The sequence below is a fragment of the Quercus lobata genome, chromosome 4 (genome assembly GCF_001633185.2).
Source record: "Quercus lobata isolate SW786 chromosome 4, ValleyOak3.0 Primary Assembly, whole genome shotgun sequence".
NCBI lineage: Eukaryota > Viridiplantae > Streptophyta > Magnoliopsida > Fagales > Fagaceae > Quercus > Quercus lobata.
In genome coordinates this window covers 45,722,778-45,736,539 of record NC_044907.1, presented here as the reverse complement: position 1 = coordinate 45,736,539, position 13,762 = coordinate 45,722,778, and the positions used below count along the sequence as shown (strand labels likewise).

General features: G+C 31.5%; 1 protein-coding gene across 1 annotated transcript; it reads left to right on the top strand.

The window, feature by feature from the left end:
* The first annotated feature begins 9,247 nt into the window (after window positions 1-9,247).
* LOC115985306 (NAC domain-containing protein 91-like) lies at window positions 9,248-10,216 on the top strand. Its single transcript, XM_031108261.1, has one exon. The coding sequence runs from the start codon at window positions 9,248-9,250 to the stop codon at window positions 10,214-10,216; it is 969 nt and encodes a 322-aa protein (XP_030964121.1).
* Window positions 10,217-13,762: the final 3,546 nt, after the last annotated feature.

Genomic DNA, 13,762 nt, shown 5'->3' with positions numbered 1-13,762 from the left:
CGAATTTCTTACTTCTACAGCAAGCCTGTATGCACAATTTCTTACTCATATACGTGATCAATTGATGGTCTTTGTAGAGGGAAAAACTTCTAATGTTTTGGATGGATGCAGTATCACAATTTCCAGTGTACACTCATCACAATTTCCTGTATATCTAATCAATTTATTTATTTATTTATATACATAAAAGCAGAGACCTCATGCGAGAGAGCTTGAGGCTCTGTCAAGTGGCGCCTTCTATGGTTAGCTCTTTTATTTAAACCATCCAGCTTTTTTTTTTTTTTTCCCTGTTAAATGTTAAAGTTATTACACCTCACTCCTCTCTTTCAATTGACTATAAAAGATTAAAATCACGTTTAAAGGTTTTCAATTGATTATAAAATAACGCTTAAACTTTCAAGTATGTCTCTTAGGAAACCCAAACGTCTCCTTAATTACACAAGCTCATTTATTTTTACCTCTTGCTATTCTGAATTCTGACCCTTCTTATTTCCGTCTCAATCTCCTCTATTTCCCATACATTTGGTCAAACAACCAAAAAACCAATTTTTCCTAAACTATGTGGTTGAATCTCAATCTTTCCTTCAGTGTCAAAAAGAAAGTAAAGGCTCAAGTTGATTTTTTTCTTTTTTTTTTGGTGCAGGTAGAGTTGTCCAGGGCTCTAGGTAATTGGTTGTGATCTTGGGTCCTTGACATTAGTCATGTAAAATAGGTGTAGGTACATAACTAGAAGTCTAAGGTTGTCAATTAAATGCAAAGGCATATGTGTTCATGACTTTTGCTGGATTTTGAAGAAGCCACAAGATTTTCTGATGGTAGTTAATCAAGGTAAATTTATATCTAATGGTTCAGCCAAATCCCACAAATCAAATGAATGAGCTTTGATACTTCTGAGCTTCTGAAATTGGCTTTCCCTGATAGAATACCTTTATGGACCTAAAATACATAGTTAGCAATCTCCAGACCAAGAACAACCAATTGCCAGAGTTGCAGAACTCTATAATCTCTATAAATGGCAATGGAGTAAGAACTAATACTACAAAATCATATATAACTACACACCATAACTGCGAAAAAAACCCAAGCTATAAGTGTCAAGCTTCTGTTATGTATGGCTACTAAAGGTGAGGTTAAGTAGTGTATTAACAATTGGTCATTATTTTGCAAGAAGTAGAACCCAACATAAATAATGTAATAGTTGGTCTTAAGTAAAAAAATTTCATCTCTTAGCCAAATTTTTGGAGCCCTTCGCCATAAGAAAAAAAAAAATCCTTTTGTTTTATACCTTTTATCTATTTTTTACTGCCTATTCTCTTCCCTACTCAAAATTTTCATGTGTTTTACAGTTACCTTAGAAATTTTCATAATTTTTTGTTCTAGGTATATTAGAGCTTGCATATTATCAATTTTGTTGTTAATACATACACTCTTTAAAAAATTTATAAACTGAAATGGTTAATCTTAGTTCTTATCCTTTCAATCTTTGAACTTTTTTATTTATTTTACCTTGGTTGGATCATGGTCCCCAAAGACTCAAACAAATTTCCAATGATTGCATTGTTTGCACCTACCTCACTTCAATCAGTTGTGTATCAAGTGTTGCTCAAGATTGAGGGTTGGCATGCCTATCCACAGAAGGTTAAAAAATTAATTTTTTTTATCCTCTTGGCATGCCTATCTCACTTCAATTAGTTTTTTATCCTCTTAAGTTTTGTCAAGCAGCCTAAAAAATTAGTATAACTACTAATTCTTTAATTTTTATGTTATTATCATAGTTCTAGACTGAACCAGTTCCAATTAGAAGTTGCACCTTAGCATATGACATTCTTTGAGTATTTTTCAAAAAATTACTATCAAATTTTGTCACTACCGCTACTTTTCTTGACTATGTGAAATTCTTTATGAATCTATTAGTTCTCCAACTTGGATCATGATTGTAATAAAGTTGATCTATGAAAGAAAATTCAGTCTCCTTTTTTAAATTTTCTTTCAGGCCTTAGCTGCAGTGTTTGATTACTACATAGGCAATGCTTTTATTATAACTAAAGACATATTTGCAACACTTGGATTGAAAATTCATGGCGGCAAAAATGTCCCTTTTGTGCGGAACATTTTTAGGGTATTAGTTCTTGGTATGTATTCAATATATTCTAGAGAAATACACAATGAGAGTTCCAAGTAGAAGACTTGGTCTTGGTGCCAAAGGATATATTTCTTAGTGAATTTGGCCACAGATAATGTGTATTGGAAGCTTCAAGGATGCTAAAAACTCATTATAAATGAATCATTACGCTACTATTAATAAGTTGAACAATGGTGAGATATCACTCTTTCATTTTCTTTATAAAGATGGTTGTGGTTAAACAAAAATATCTTCCTTCTGAACTCTATTCCATAGTGATACAATGATTGAGAAATTAATGCGTTGGGCATAATTTGGTGGTTTACATACAAGACTTTACTACTCTTAGGAGTACTTTGGGGTATATTTGTTAAAAAATCAATACCATGTAGCTCCTTGACAATTAGTATCTTTGCTGTAGCTAGCTGATAAGATTCAAGAAATACTTGGAGTAATTTACTTCATAATAATTTGGCAATTTAAGGGTGTGTTTTTTGCACCATGTTGATGAAATATGTAGTTTTGGTATCTATTTCTGAAACCATTCATTGCTAGATATGAGTTAGGTTTCTTCTCCAAAAATAAAAAAATAAAATAAATAAGAGTTAGGTTAATACTCACAAACCAAATCAATTATATGCTCGCTCTCTTTCAAAGGATGTGAAAATAATAATTGTGCATGTAACTTAAAAAATTAAATAATCATGAATTCACTCATGCAATAATACATATTCTTAGTTATGTTATGCTTAGTAATTTATGTTTCTTTTTTAATAAATGAGATAATTGAAGCTAATTATGTAAATATTATACCACAAGATTACATATTTTATATGGGTTATAAAAATTAGTTATAAATTATTTGAAAGTGAAATTATAAAGCATCCGCGCATCGCGCGGGATATCATCTAGTTTATATAATCTTATTACTTATCAAAAAAAAAAAAAAAAAGTGGACCAGATCATTTGTGAGCATTTTACCATTCCCAAATCATGTTCAATATCTGATTGTTCTTTGTCCATTGCTAAGGTAAGTTTTCATGAACCAAGAATAAGGAAAAGTTATGTGTTACTTTAGTCATTTGCATTCCTAATTTTGTAACTATTCAATGAATATAATATTATTCTAAATTTTATAGTTATCATGCTACTTTGAAATTGAAATTGAAGGTGTGGGTTCCAGTTAGCTAAACTGGTAAAGTATCTGATGGTTGTATAAGAGATCTGGGGTTCAATCCCCGCCTATACCAAAAACTGATTAGTGTCTTGGTCTGATGATAAAGAGCTATCATCAAGAGCGGTCACCATAGGTTGAAACTCTCTCAAAAAAAAATTTTTGAAATTGAAGGTTAGCAATAGTGTAATAAAAAAAATAACTCAAAAAAGGGGGAAAAAAAAGGTAACGTGGGAAGTTAAGACAATTTGATTGAGACTGATTGATGTAGACTACTTTTTCCTTCAAGTTTGAGTTTTTTTCGCTGGGTAATTATTAAGTATTTCTGGAGTATCAAAAATGCATATTTCCCCTCTTTCGCACATAACTGTGGATCTCACTAATTAAATCTATGGTGAGACCCACGTGAGAGAGGAAAGTACGCATTTATGGTACTTCCGGAGCATTCAATAATTTTCTTCACTTCATTATACATGTAATTAACTTTCTAATCTTAATATATGTAACTTTGCAATTGTTCTATTTGTGATGACTATCACCTTAGATTTCCTATGTTCATGATTCTTTGTTCATGTAACTTTGGATTTACTGTAAATAACTTAAATAAAATTTGCTAAAGTTATTTATTGTCTAAAACCACTATTAGTCATTTCTAGCACTTATTATATCCATACTAGAAGTGCATCCCAAAGGCTTTGTTTATGTCTTTGTATTTGTTATTTGTCTATGACATTATATATTAATTGGTGTAGGGATTACTTTGGTCAAGAATGAGTTTGTTTATGTCTTTGTATTTGTTATTTGTCTATGACATTATATATTAATTGGTGTAGGGATTACTTTGGTCAAGAATGAGTTGTGGACTACTGAGGATCTTTTAATTTACAAAAAATTATTGGGTTTGGTTTTTCATTTTTTCATTCTTAATCAAATTGGAACTTGCCACATAAAATTATTAGTCCATATCCCCCTAAATTTATTGAGGATTTTTCTACATGTTAATTTTTTATGCTTCAGTAATGGGACATGTTGCACGATTTTGTGCATCGACTAGTTTGTGATCCAACTTTTATAATATACTAGACACGAACCCGTGAGTTGCGCGTGATAATTATTTTTATGGTGGTTTTATTAAAAAAAAATTTACAAATTAAACTAATCTAATAATGAGTAATGTATTTCGTAATTATATTTTTATTTTTTATAGGAACAATCATAAATGTAATATAGGAACAATCCAAAACACCAAAAAAACGTAAAATAAAAAAAGAATAATAAAAATTAACAATGATTAATTGAACCAATATTAGAATAAAACTTTGTTTTTGATAATCTATTAAGGTTATTTTCTTTGTAGATGTGGGGGCCGATTAATCAATAATTATTAAAACCGTGTTAATTGGGCCTGTGCCCCATCCGAGGACGTAAAACTATCCGAGGAGGCCCATATCAGGTTATAAGGGTAACCAAATGAAAAGAAGAGTAGATATCACGTGAGATGAGTTCAGTATTCGTTCGAGGACAAAATCCTTCTCGGTAATATGTGTCCGAGGACGACCTGAACGCCATATTATTATAAACACACTTCAGAGCTACATTACCACTAAAGGTGGGACATGGGACCAAGGGTAAGAAAGAAAAGGTAAACAAATATCTTTAACAACAGCTGTCTCCGCATTAATTCCCTCTCAACCAACTCTCTGGCCACATTAATGTGAAGGTGATGCCTGAACAGTGATGAAGCAGCTGGTTGGAGGTTCCAAAAGGTGTTAGATGGGACAGAAAGGGATCCCCCGAACCCAACCTACATGTGTGTGGTGAAGATGACATCAAGAGGGCAGTATATAACATGGAAGAATGCATTGAGAGAGAGGATCGGGACTTCTAATCAAGTAGTACTTAGAAGAAAAGCTTATGAAATAAAGAGCTTAACTGGTTTAAAGGAGAAATTGATCGTCATATTAGTGCTAATCTATCTATAAACGTTGAGTTTAATCGTTTTTCTTTTGGAGTTCATCTAGTTCTTTGACATCCACGCTCTACAAGTTTATTGTTTGGGCCTTTAACGTTCGAACCCAATACGAATTTGGGATCATTACAAATTGAGTCCTTACAGTAGAAATTATAATTTTGGCCGCCCAAAATATATTATCAAATAAACAATTATTAGTAAAATCTAAGAATTAAATTTCTATACATGCATTATTATAAAATAATAATAATAAAAATAAAATTGCAAAAGTTAAAATTTGTCACCTATCCGATTATTTTTGTTTAGCTAACCTTTGCTTTTCTTTAAATAAATGGCATTATAGAGTACTTCTAATACAACTATTAAGAGTACTTTGTCCACCACAAAGGATTAGAAAATAAACAAAAATTAGTAAAGTCTCATAGTTTAACATCTAAATTGAGCACTATAAAAAAAAACATGCTATGTAACAGAATAAATACCAAATTATCCAAATCATGCTATGTAATAGAATAATATTATATTTTTGTATGCTATATTTAATTCTTTAGAATGCAATAGCATAACATTTAACAATCAAAGAGAATAAAAAAAAAAAAAAAAAAAAAAAAAAAAAAAAAAAAAAAAAAAAAAAAACAACAATTTAAAAACAAAACCAAATAAAAATTTAAAAAACAAAACTAAATTGCATTAACCCAAAATAGAGTTTTAAATAATATAAAAAATTATCAACCTAAAGTAGAGATGCAAGAAAAATAAATAAAAAAAATCCACCAAAAAATTTAAAAAGAGAGAGGGAACCTTTTTTTTTTTGTGACGGAAAACTATTGCATAGAATAGAAGAGATAGTGACAAATTTATAATAAGAGAGTGTGAATAAGAAGAGGTAAAAATAAAGGAAGATGAAGGGAAAGATGAGGAATGATATTTAATGTAAAGGGTAGTGGGGAGATGAAAAGGTAAGGGAGGGAAAAAGATTGAAGAAATAGTGGGGAGATGAAATGGTAAGGGAGAGAGAAAGGTTGGAGAAGTGTAAATATTAAAAAAATAAATGTTAAAAACAATCATAAGAAAATTGGGAAAAAAAAAATACACCCTAAAGCTTGAAAGGCTTCAACGTTATTTATTTATTTATTTTTTTCCTTTAAGCTGAAAATGCTCACACAAAACCCTAAAACTGAACTGAAAAGACTTTGGGTTGGGTTTGATAGTGGAATTAAATAAATAAGAGGTAAGCTGGGTTAATTATACAGATTTATTATAGGATGATAGTAGAAGTAAATAAATAAGTAGTAGGTTGGATTTATTATAGGGTGATAGTGGAAGTAAATAAATAAGTAGTGGGCTGCATTTATAGGGCTGAAAATTGTAAAAATCATTTTAAAATTGTAGGACAAATTATATTTTAAAAAAGAAAAGAAAAAAAAAAGAATGATGTGACAGCTGATGTGGCGCAACGTGAGAGTAGCAGCATTAAATGCTACGCTTTAGCTTTTAGTAATATATAGATGTAAGATAAATAATGAGATATTATCAATTCACAACAACCATGAATTGATTTGTTCAATTTTCAATATTAAATAGTTTATGATTGAGATTAAACTAGAAGCATAAATTAATGCGACATTATATATATATATATATATATATAAATATGTTTTTTTGTTGATGACTTAATATATGATATTACTATATTTTTTTGTCATTACTTATTTATTTTATTAGTCTAAATAACTTAAACCAAATACATAACATATATATTGACATTAATAAAATCTCGTGGGTCACACTGGTTAAAAACTATATCAAATACCATATTTAATAGCAAAAACTTTTTTTTATAATTAAAGTGGTTTTGACATGTAGGAAAAATACTCCTTTGAATTTCTGCCACGTTTACAATTAACACACACACACACACACACACACATATATATATATATATATATATATATATTAAGTGCATGAGATCCTTCCATATGACGCTCTAATTTTGCATTTAGATCATTTTTTTACCTCTTTTTATTAAGTTATTTTTATTGTTACCAAAAAGTTCACGTTAACTTATTTTTACTATTATCTCATTAATTGTCTAAGCTTACACCCACATTTCTCTCTTTTTCATTTTTTTAGCATACCTACTATTTTAGTATTAAAACAAAAGCAAAAATGATAATAATTAAGGATTAATAGTAATAACTAACAACATAAGGCCCTAGGGAGAGATAAAGAGACATAAAAATGTTGTGGATTGTTAAATAAAACACACTATTTCACTATTACCAAAAAAAACCTAAGATTGATAAAGCATTTGTAAGAGAGAGAATGAGGAATCTGAGGGGCCACCTCCTCATATTGGCCTCCCACTACCATCAAGCCACTATAGGTTTTATTTATTTATTTAAATTTGGGGCTTAAATATGATTTTGGTTTGGATAATTTGGTTGGATAGTTTGTTTGTTTGTTTGTTTGTTTGTTTTTTTTGTTTTTTTTTTTAATTTTTTTATTTTATTGATAAGTAGAGAGAATATTTGATGCATAATGTAAAGCCATATTCTACCATGGTTTTAAATCATCATAAGACACATGCATACGCACTTGCCCACATCATGTCCTAATATCGGACTATCAGTGAGTGAAAGATGGTGAGAGAGTTGGACATACATTTATTTCATGGTATGCAGTATGTGAATACAACATAAATTAATTTATTTTTATGGTCTTATTATTCTTTTGAATTTATTTTTGGTTTCTTGATTTTAAAAAAAAAAATTTAAGATTTCCTTGAGAAGACTACAAATGTACCGTGAAGCTACTAAACTAAAATTTGATATCTCAAAATGTATGTGTTAATTTACTCTAATTTAGTTTACTTTTTCTTTAAGGCAAAATTTAGGTACAGTTCCTTAGGTGTTGTTTTTTATGTTCTTCTCTTAAGATTCAGTCATATGGTTACTTAACTAAAAAATGCACTTCTATCCCATGAGAAAAAAACCATGTAGCAGAATCTTAAGAAGGAAACCTAAGGAACAACACCTAAGTACTGTACTTAAGTCTTGCCATTCTTTATGTATATGTACAACATTCTCCTAAACCATTTTATATCAAATATTACAAAATTATCTGTGCATTGTACAGGCAACTTACTAGTTATAATAATAACTCGTACTTTTTTTTATTTTTTATTTTTTCGGCTGAATATAATAACTCGTGCTTGATTTTTATTAATCGATCCTTCGTATATAATAACAACCATCTATTATGTGGGTTCCAATTAGTTCAATTTATAAAGTTTCTAATGGTTGAATAAGAGATTTGGGGTTCAATCTCCGCCTACACCAAAAATAGATTGGTGTCTTGGTCTAATGATAAAGAGTTATTATCAGAAGCCGATGTCATAGGTTGAAACTATTTAAAAAAAAAAAAAAAAATACCATCTATTATCTTTTGAGGCTTGAATGGAGGGGAGTCGTATTGGGCTTGAAATATGGAAAGATTATACTGCCCACAAAACCTTTTTTATTTTTTGGTATTGTATGGGCTGAAGTATTTTTGAAGCAGTGAACCATTTCTTTTGAACTGTCCTCTTGATTTTGGGCTTTTTTTAAGGTATTTGTAATAATTATATGCCCTTCTATGGTATATTTACGGTATTAGTAATAATTTTATATATAATATATATAACCGCCCTAATAGACCGCCCCTTCTTAGCCTTGCGATTTATATTACACGTAGCCATAGCCTTGCCCTAATAGACCGCCCCTTATATATTCAGAGCTTCTAATTTGTTCCAGAAAAAAAGTTTCTTAGTCTGAGTTTGAGACTTCTTATATTCATCAAACATTCATCAAAAAGTTTCATAAATTTTTTTTTACATTCATAAAAAAGTTTGAGACTATCAAACATTCATAAAAAATTTCATACGATTTCCTACGTGTTTATAGAAATGGGAAAGAAAATTCTTTGATTTCCTGAAACAATGGAGATGGTGGGGTTTCGATATGATCCTACAGATGAAGAGTTGATGAAGATTTTAATGGAGAAGGTCAACGATGCTGAACAAACTCACCTAAATCATCATTTTGATTTTATTGTGAATGATTGTGAGGTATATGGCAAAATTCCTCCATGGGAAATATATGATTCTCATACCCACTATCATTTACACACTTTCCACCGCAAGCTCTACGTCTTCACCGACCTCAAAACAACAACCGGCAATCGTGTGTGCAGGGCTACCGCTTGCGGAACCTGGCTTGAAAAAAGCAAGCCCAAAAGAATCTATGATTCTCAGGGCAATGTTATTGGGATCGACAGGATGCTCTCTTTTAAGGCCAAGGATCTTCATTCGGCCAAACTCAATAAAACTAATTGGGTAATGCAGGAGTTCTCCTTGGCAAATCAGGAATTTGGAAGAATGAACACAGTCCTCTGTGTCATCTATAAACTAAATAAAGGGTCAGGGTCAGATTGTGAGGAGGCCAACGGAAGAGGTCTCAAAAGAGCTTTTTCTTCTACTACAAATGCTGCCGCTGTGATTTCACTTGAGCCTGAGCCTATGATGCCTAGTGCTGATGATGAAGCGTTTGCTGCATGGGTTTCTGGATGTTTTTCTTCTACTGCCGCTGTCATTGAAGAGGCCTCAACCTCCAATACAACTGGTGTGATGTCAAATGGACAAGAAGATGCCCAAGCCCAAGAACACAAAAAAAGACGGTTGGATGCTGATACTTTTACGGATGAAGAGTTTGCTGCATGGATAACTGATCCCACATTCCCAGATGAACCATTGAGTCAAATATTTTCTGATCTACCACCCCTGGTTGAAGTATGCAGTCAATCCAAGTCAGACTCTGTTGCTGATGCTGATTTTGAAGTATTAATTACTTCATTAATTTCCGATCCGACACAATCCGATGAAGCATGGTGTAAAATCTTTTGTATATGAGAATTCTTTTTCTTCTCTTTTAGTCTTGCACAGATTTTTTTGTTCTTCTCTTTTCAGTTTATAGTTAGCATGTCTATAGTTAGAACTCTGGCAAACGGGTTGTTCGCAATGTAGCTTAAGAATTGAAGGATTGTACAAAAACTTGTTTTGATGGTGAAGGAGCTATTTCTCAACTCAAAGTAATATACTTCTTATGCTTTCTTCTCTTATTTGCAATCTTTATGTTTTGATATATAAATGTGTTGTGAAGGTTTAGATATAGTGTGACTCTATTATTTCTTGGTTTCATTTATCACATTTTTTTTTCATTCTCTTTCCCTCTTAGCAATACTTGGATGCTATTGGTTAGTTTTTTTTTTTTTTTTTTTCAATGATTGATTTTAAGGTGCAATTCCAATTTTCCTTGTAACTAAAGATGATTTCTAGCCACTTTAAGCACCTTGTCAATTGAATGAATACATATGGAAGCTTGAAATTTCTCTTTTGGGAATTAGTTTAAAATCTACTCATAGTTTCATTGCCTAATTGTAGCTAGAAGAAGTTTCACAGCAAGATATTATTCTAGAACTGTTTGTGAAGGTTGCTCATAATTGTTTCAACATTATCATCATCATAGCATCATATTATGTGGCATAGTGAGTATTCTAGGGAATTATGGTATATGGGTTTGTGCCTATTTGGCTTGCAATGGGTTATGCCTCGCCGTGTAGTGGACTTGCTGGCTGGTTGGACAGGTCGGTGTGGTAAGTTCAGCAGGGGAGGCAATTGCTGGAAGGCCATTCCTTTGTGCCTTATGTGGATCATTTGGTGTGAATGGAACAATCAGGCTTTTGAAGGAATTAGAATAGAACGCAGAACAATGGTGCTCAAGAGTATTTTAAGATCTTTGTTTTGACTGGATGGCTGAAACATCTATGTACTTGAGATCCTTTTATTTATTTATTTTCTAGACTCTTGTAATATGTCATAATTCTGCAGTTCCAGCACGCAGCTTGTGTACTGGAGGTGCCTTTCTTCATTCTAATTAATTTTCTCATTTACCTATAAAACAAATTGGAATCTCCTTCCCTTTTTGTCTTTGTGTGTGTGTGTGCGCAATGAAAAAACTTATTTATTTCTGGTCTTTATAGTATCTGATGCTCTCTCACTCTTTTCTCCTCAACTTCAGTCTTGATGTTTATGAGAATCCTCACATCTCGTTATGTAGAAGAGGATTTCCTTGAGTCCTTGCCTAGAAAGATGATAATAGACCTTTCCACCCTTTTCTTCTCTATTGCAGCCATGATGACAGCCGTTAGCATCTTTATAATATTCCTCATTAAATCCCTATTTATAACTTCACCATTCCTTTCTTGATGAACAAACTCAAAAGTATATCCTGAAGCCTAGTCTGGGGAATGACAATATCTCCCTAGAACCCAAGCTCACAAATGGAAGTTTTGTGGGTGCTTGGGATGAAAGTTTTTTCCATGTACATCATTACATCTCGGATCATTTCCAATGCCTTCTTATAATCTGCCCATTTCCTGTTCAGCTCTTCCATTAATAACTCTCCTTGAACATCTTGAATCAATTTAGATATTTCGCTTAGATAAGAAGTCATAGTCATCATAAGTCCAGAGTAGAGTTGCTCTCCAAATTTGTGCAGCACCATATTAAAAGCATGCCTAAATGTATTTAGAATCTTAAACATCAGAAATATGAAGTTTTCTTATGTAAAAAATAATAATGTCAGCACCTCACACATAGAATTCCTGTAGCTTTGCCACTTTAAAAACAAGTTTGTTTTCATTCTTAAACTTAAAAATTTTCTTTTTTCGAACCAAATTTTTTGAAAATGTTACATTTTTTTATTATCCTTACATCCACTTCCATTGACTTTTATCATACATGTTTAACTAGGTTGCACTATCTTTAGCAGTAAAAAAGTTGACATGACATGAACCATTGCATTTAAAAAATAAAAAAAATAAATAAATAAACACACACACAAAAGGTGAACAAGTCACACGAAACTATTGGTCACACACATGGTATATAGTTTTTTTTTAAAGTTTAGGAAAATTTTTATTTTCAATAGTTTAGGGATAAAAAAAAAAAAAAGGCTTTATAAAGTTTAAGGACAAAAAATGTGATGTTCTCAATAGTAATGAGGGATTTTTTATTTATTTATTATTATTATTAATTTTTTTTTTATAGTTTAGTAATGAAAAATGGACTTCATGGCTTCATGCAAAATTTTGGGATAAAAACAAAAAATGTAGCTATTTTTTATAACTAGCAAATCTGAAAACTTTTATGTACAAATTGTATGAATATATTCAAACTTTGAAATAACATGAAATGGGAATCCTTGAGATTCAAAATGATACATCTTGGTAATGTTAATGCTAGAGACAACATAATTTAAAATCTTTTCATAACTTTTTAGGATGAATGACAACATCAACATGGCTTGAATTGAAAGGATTGGATTAGGGGTGTTCTGTCTACTCTTTAGGAGGGAAAATTCATGCGGGGTGAGAGCAAGGCATATCGAGGCTAAGGTAAGTTAGAGGTATATTTATATCTTTAATGAGGCAAATTCAACATTAACAGTATAATGATGAAAGAGAAAGGGAAGACACAGTCATAAGAATGTTAAAAGAGAGAGAAAACAAGTATATTAAGGGATGATAACATAATATTTTATATGTAAAAAGCAAATTACACCAACATCCCTTAGGGGCTATCTGAATAAAATTCTCTTCTAAATGTTTGAACTTATTGCATTTGTTGCATAACATTTCTTTTCTTTTTCTTTTTTCTTTTTTTTGCTGGGTAATTTGTTATTAAAGGGGATCAAACCCCCGAGCTTAACAAGGCTACAAGGCCCGGGTACCACTTAGGCACAAGGCCCGGTAGTCATAACATTTCTTTTTAAACTTAGGCCGAAACACCAATGTGTTTCTTATTTGTGTAGATCTCATATTGACAATCTCTTATTAAAGTGCAAAACTTTGCTATCCATTAGTTGCAAGTGTAGACAGCAGCTCAATTGAATCAACTTGTATATTTCCTGAAACACTAAACAAAATGCATAACCGCATGTATGGAAAATACAAGTAAACAAAATAAATTCTTGATTTCAAACAACACACAATAAAGACATATATCAATGAAAAATTCATAAATATAAATCAATAAGCAGTTGAAAACAAGAAACCTATAAAGTAATAAAAGTAATTCCCCTTAACATGAATAACGCAACAAAAGTATGGCAAGAGCTAAAAAGGATAAAATACAATGTGAAGCACCTAGATACAATCTAAACTCCACAAGCTCCAACCAAAAGAAATAATCTCCCCCTGAAGACAAAACTCTACAAGAGCTCAACTCAAATATGTACTCCCCCTTTTTGTGACGGAATGCCAAAGGGCAATCAAAAACCATCATTAAAAAGGAGGTGGCGGTGAAGATCGTCTAAATTGTGCCAACTCTACATGCAAAGCATGGATCTCATCGAGCACGTCCACCAAAATCTGTCCATGAGTCACCTGAATAGTC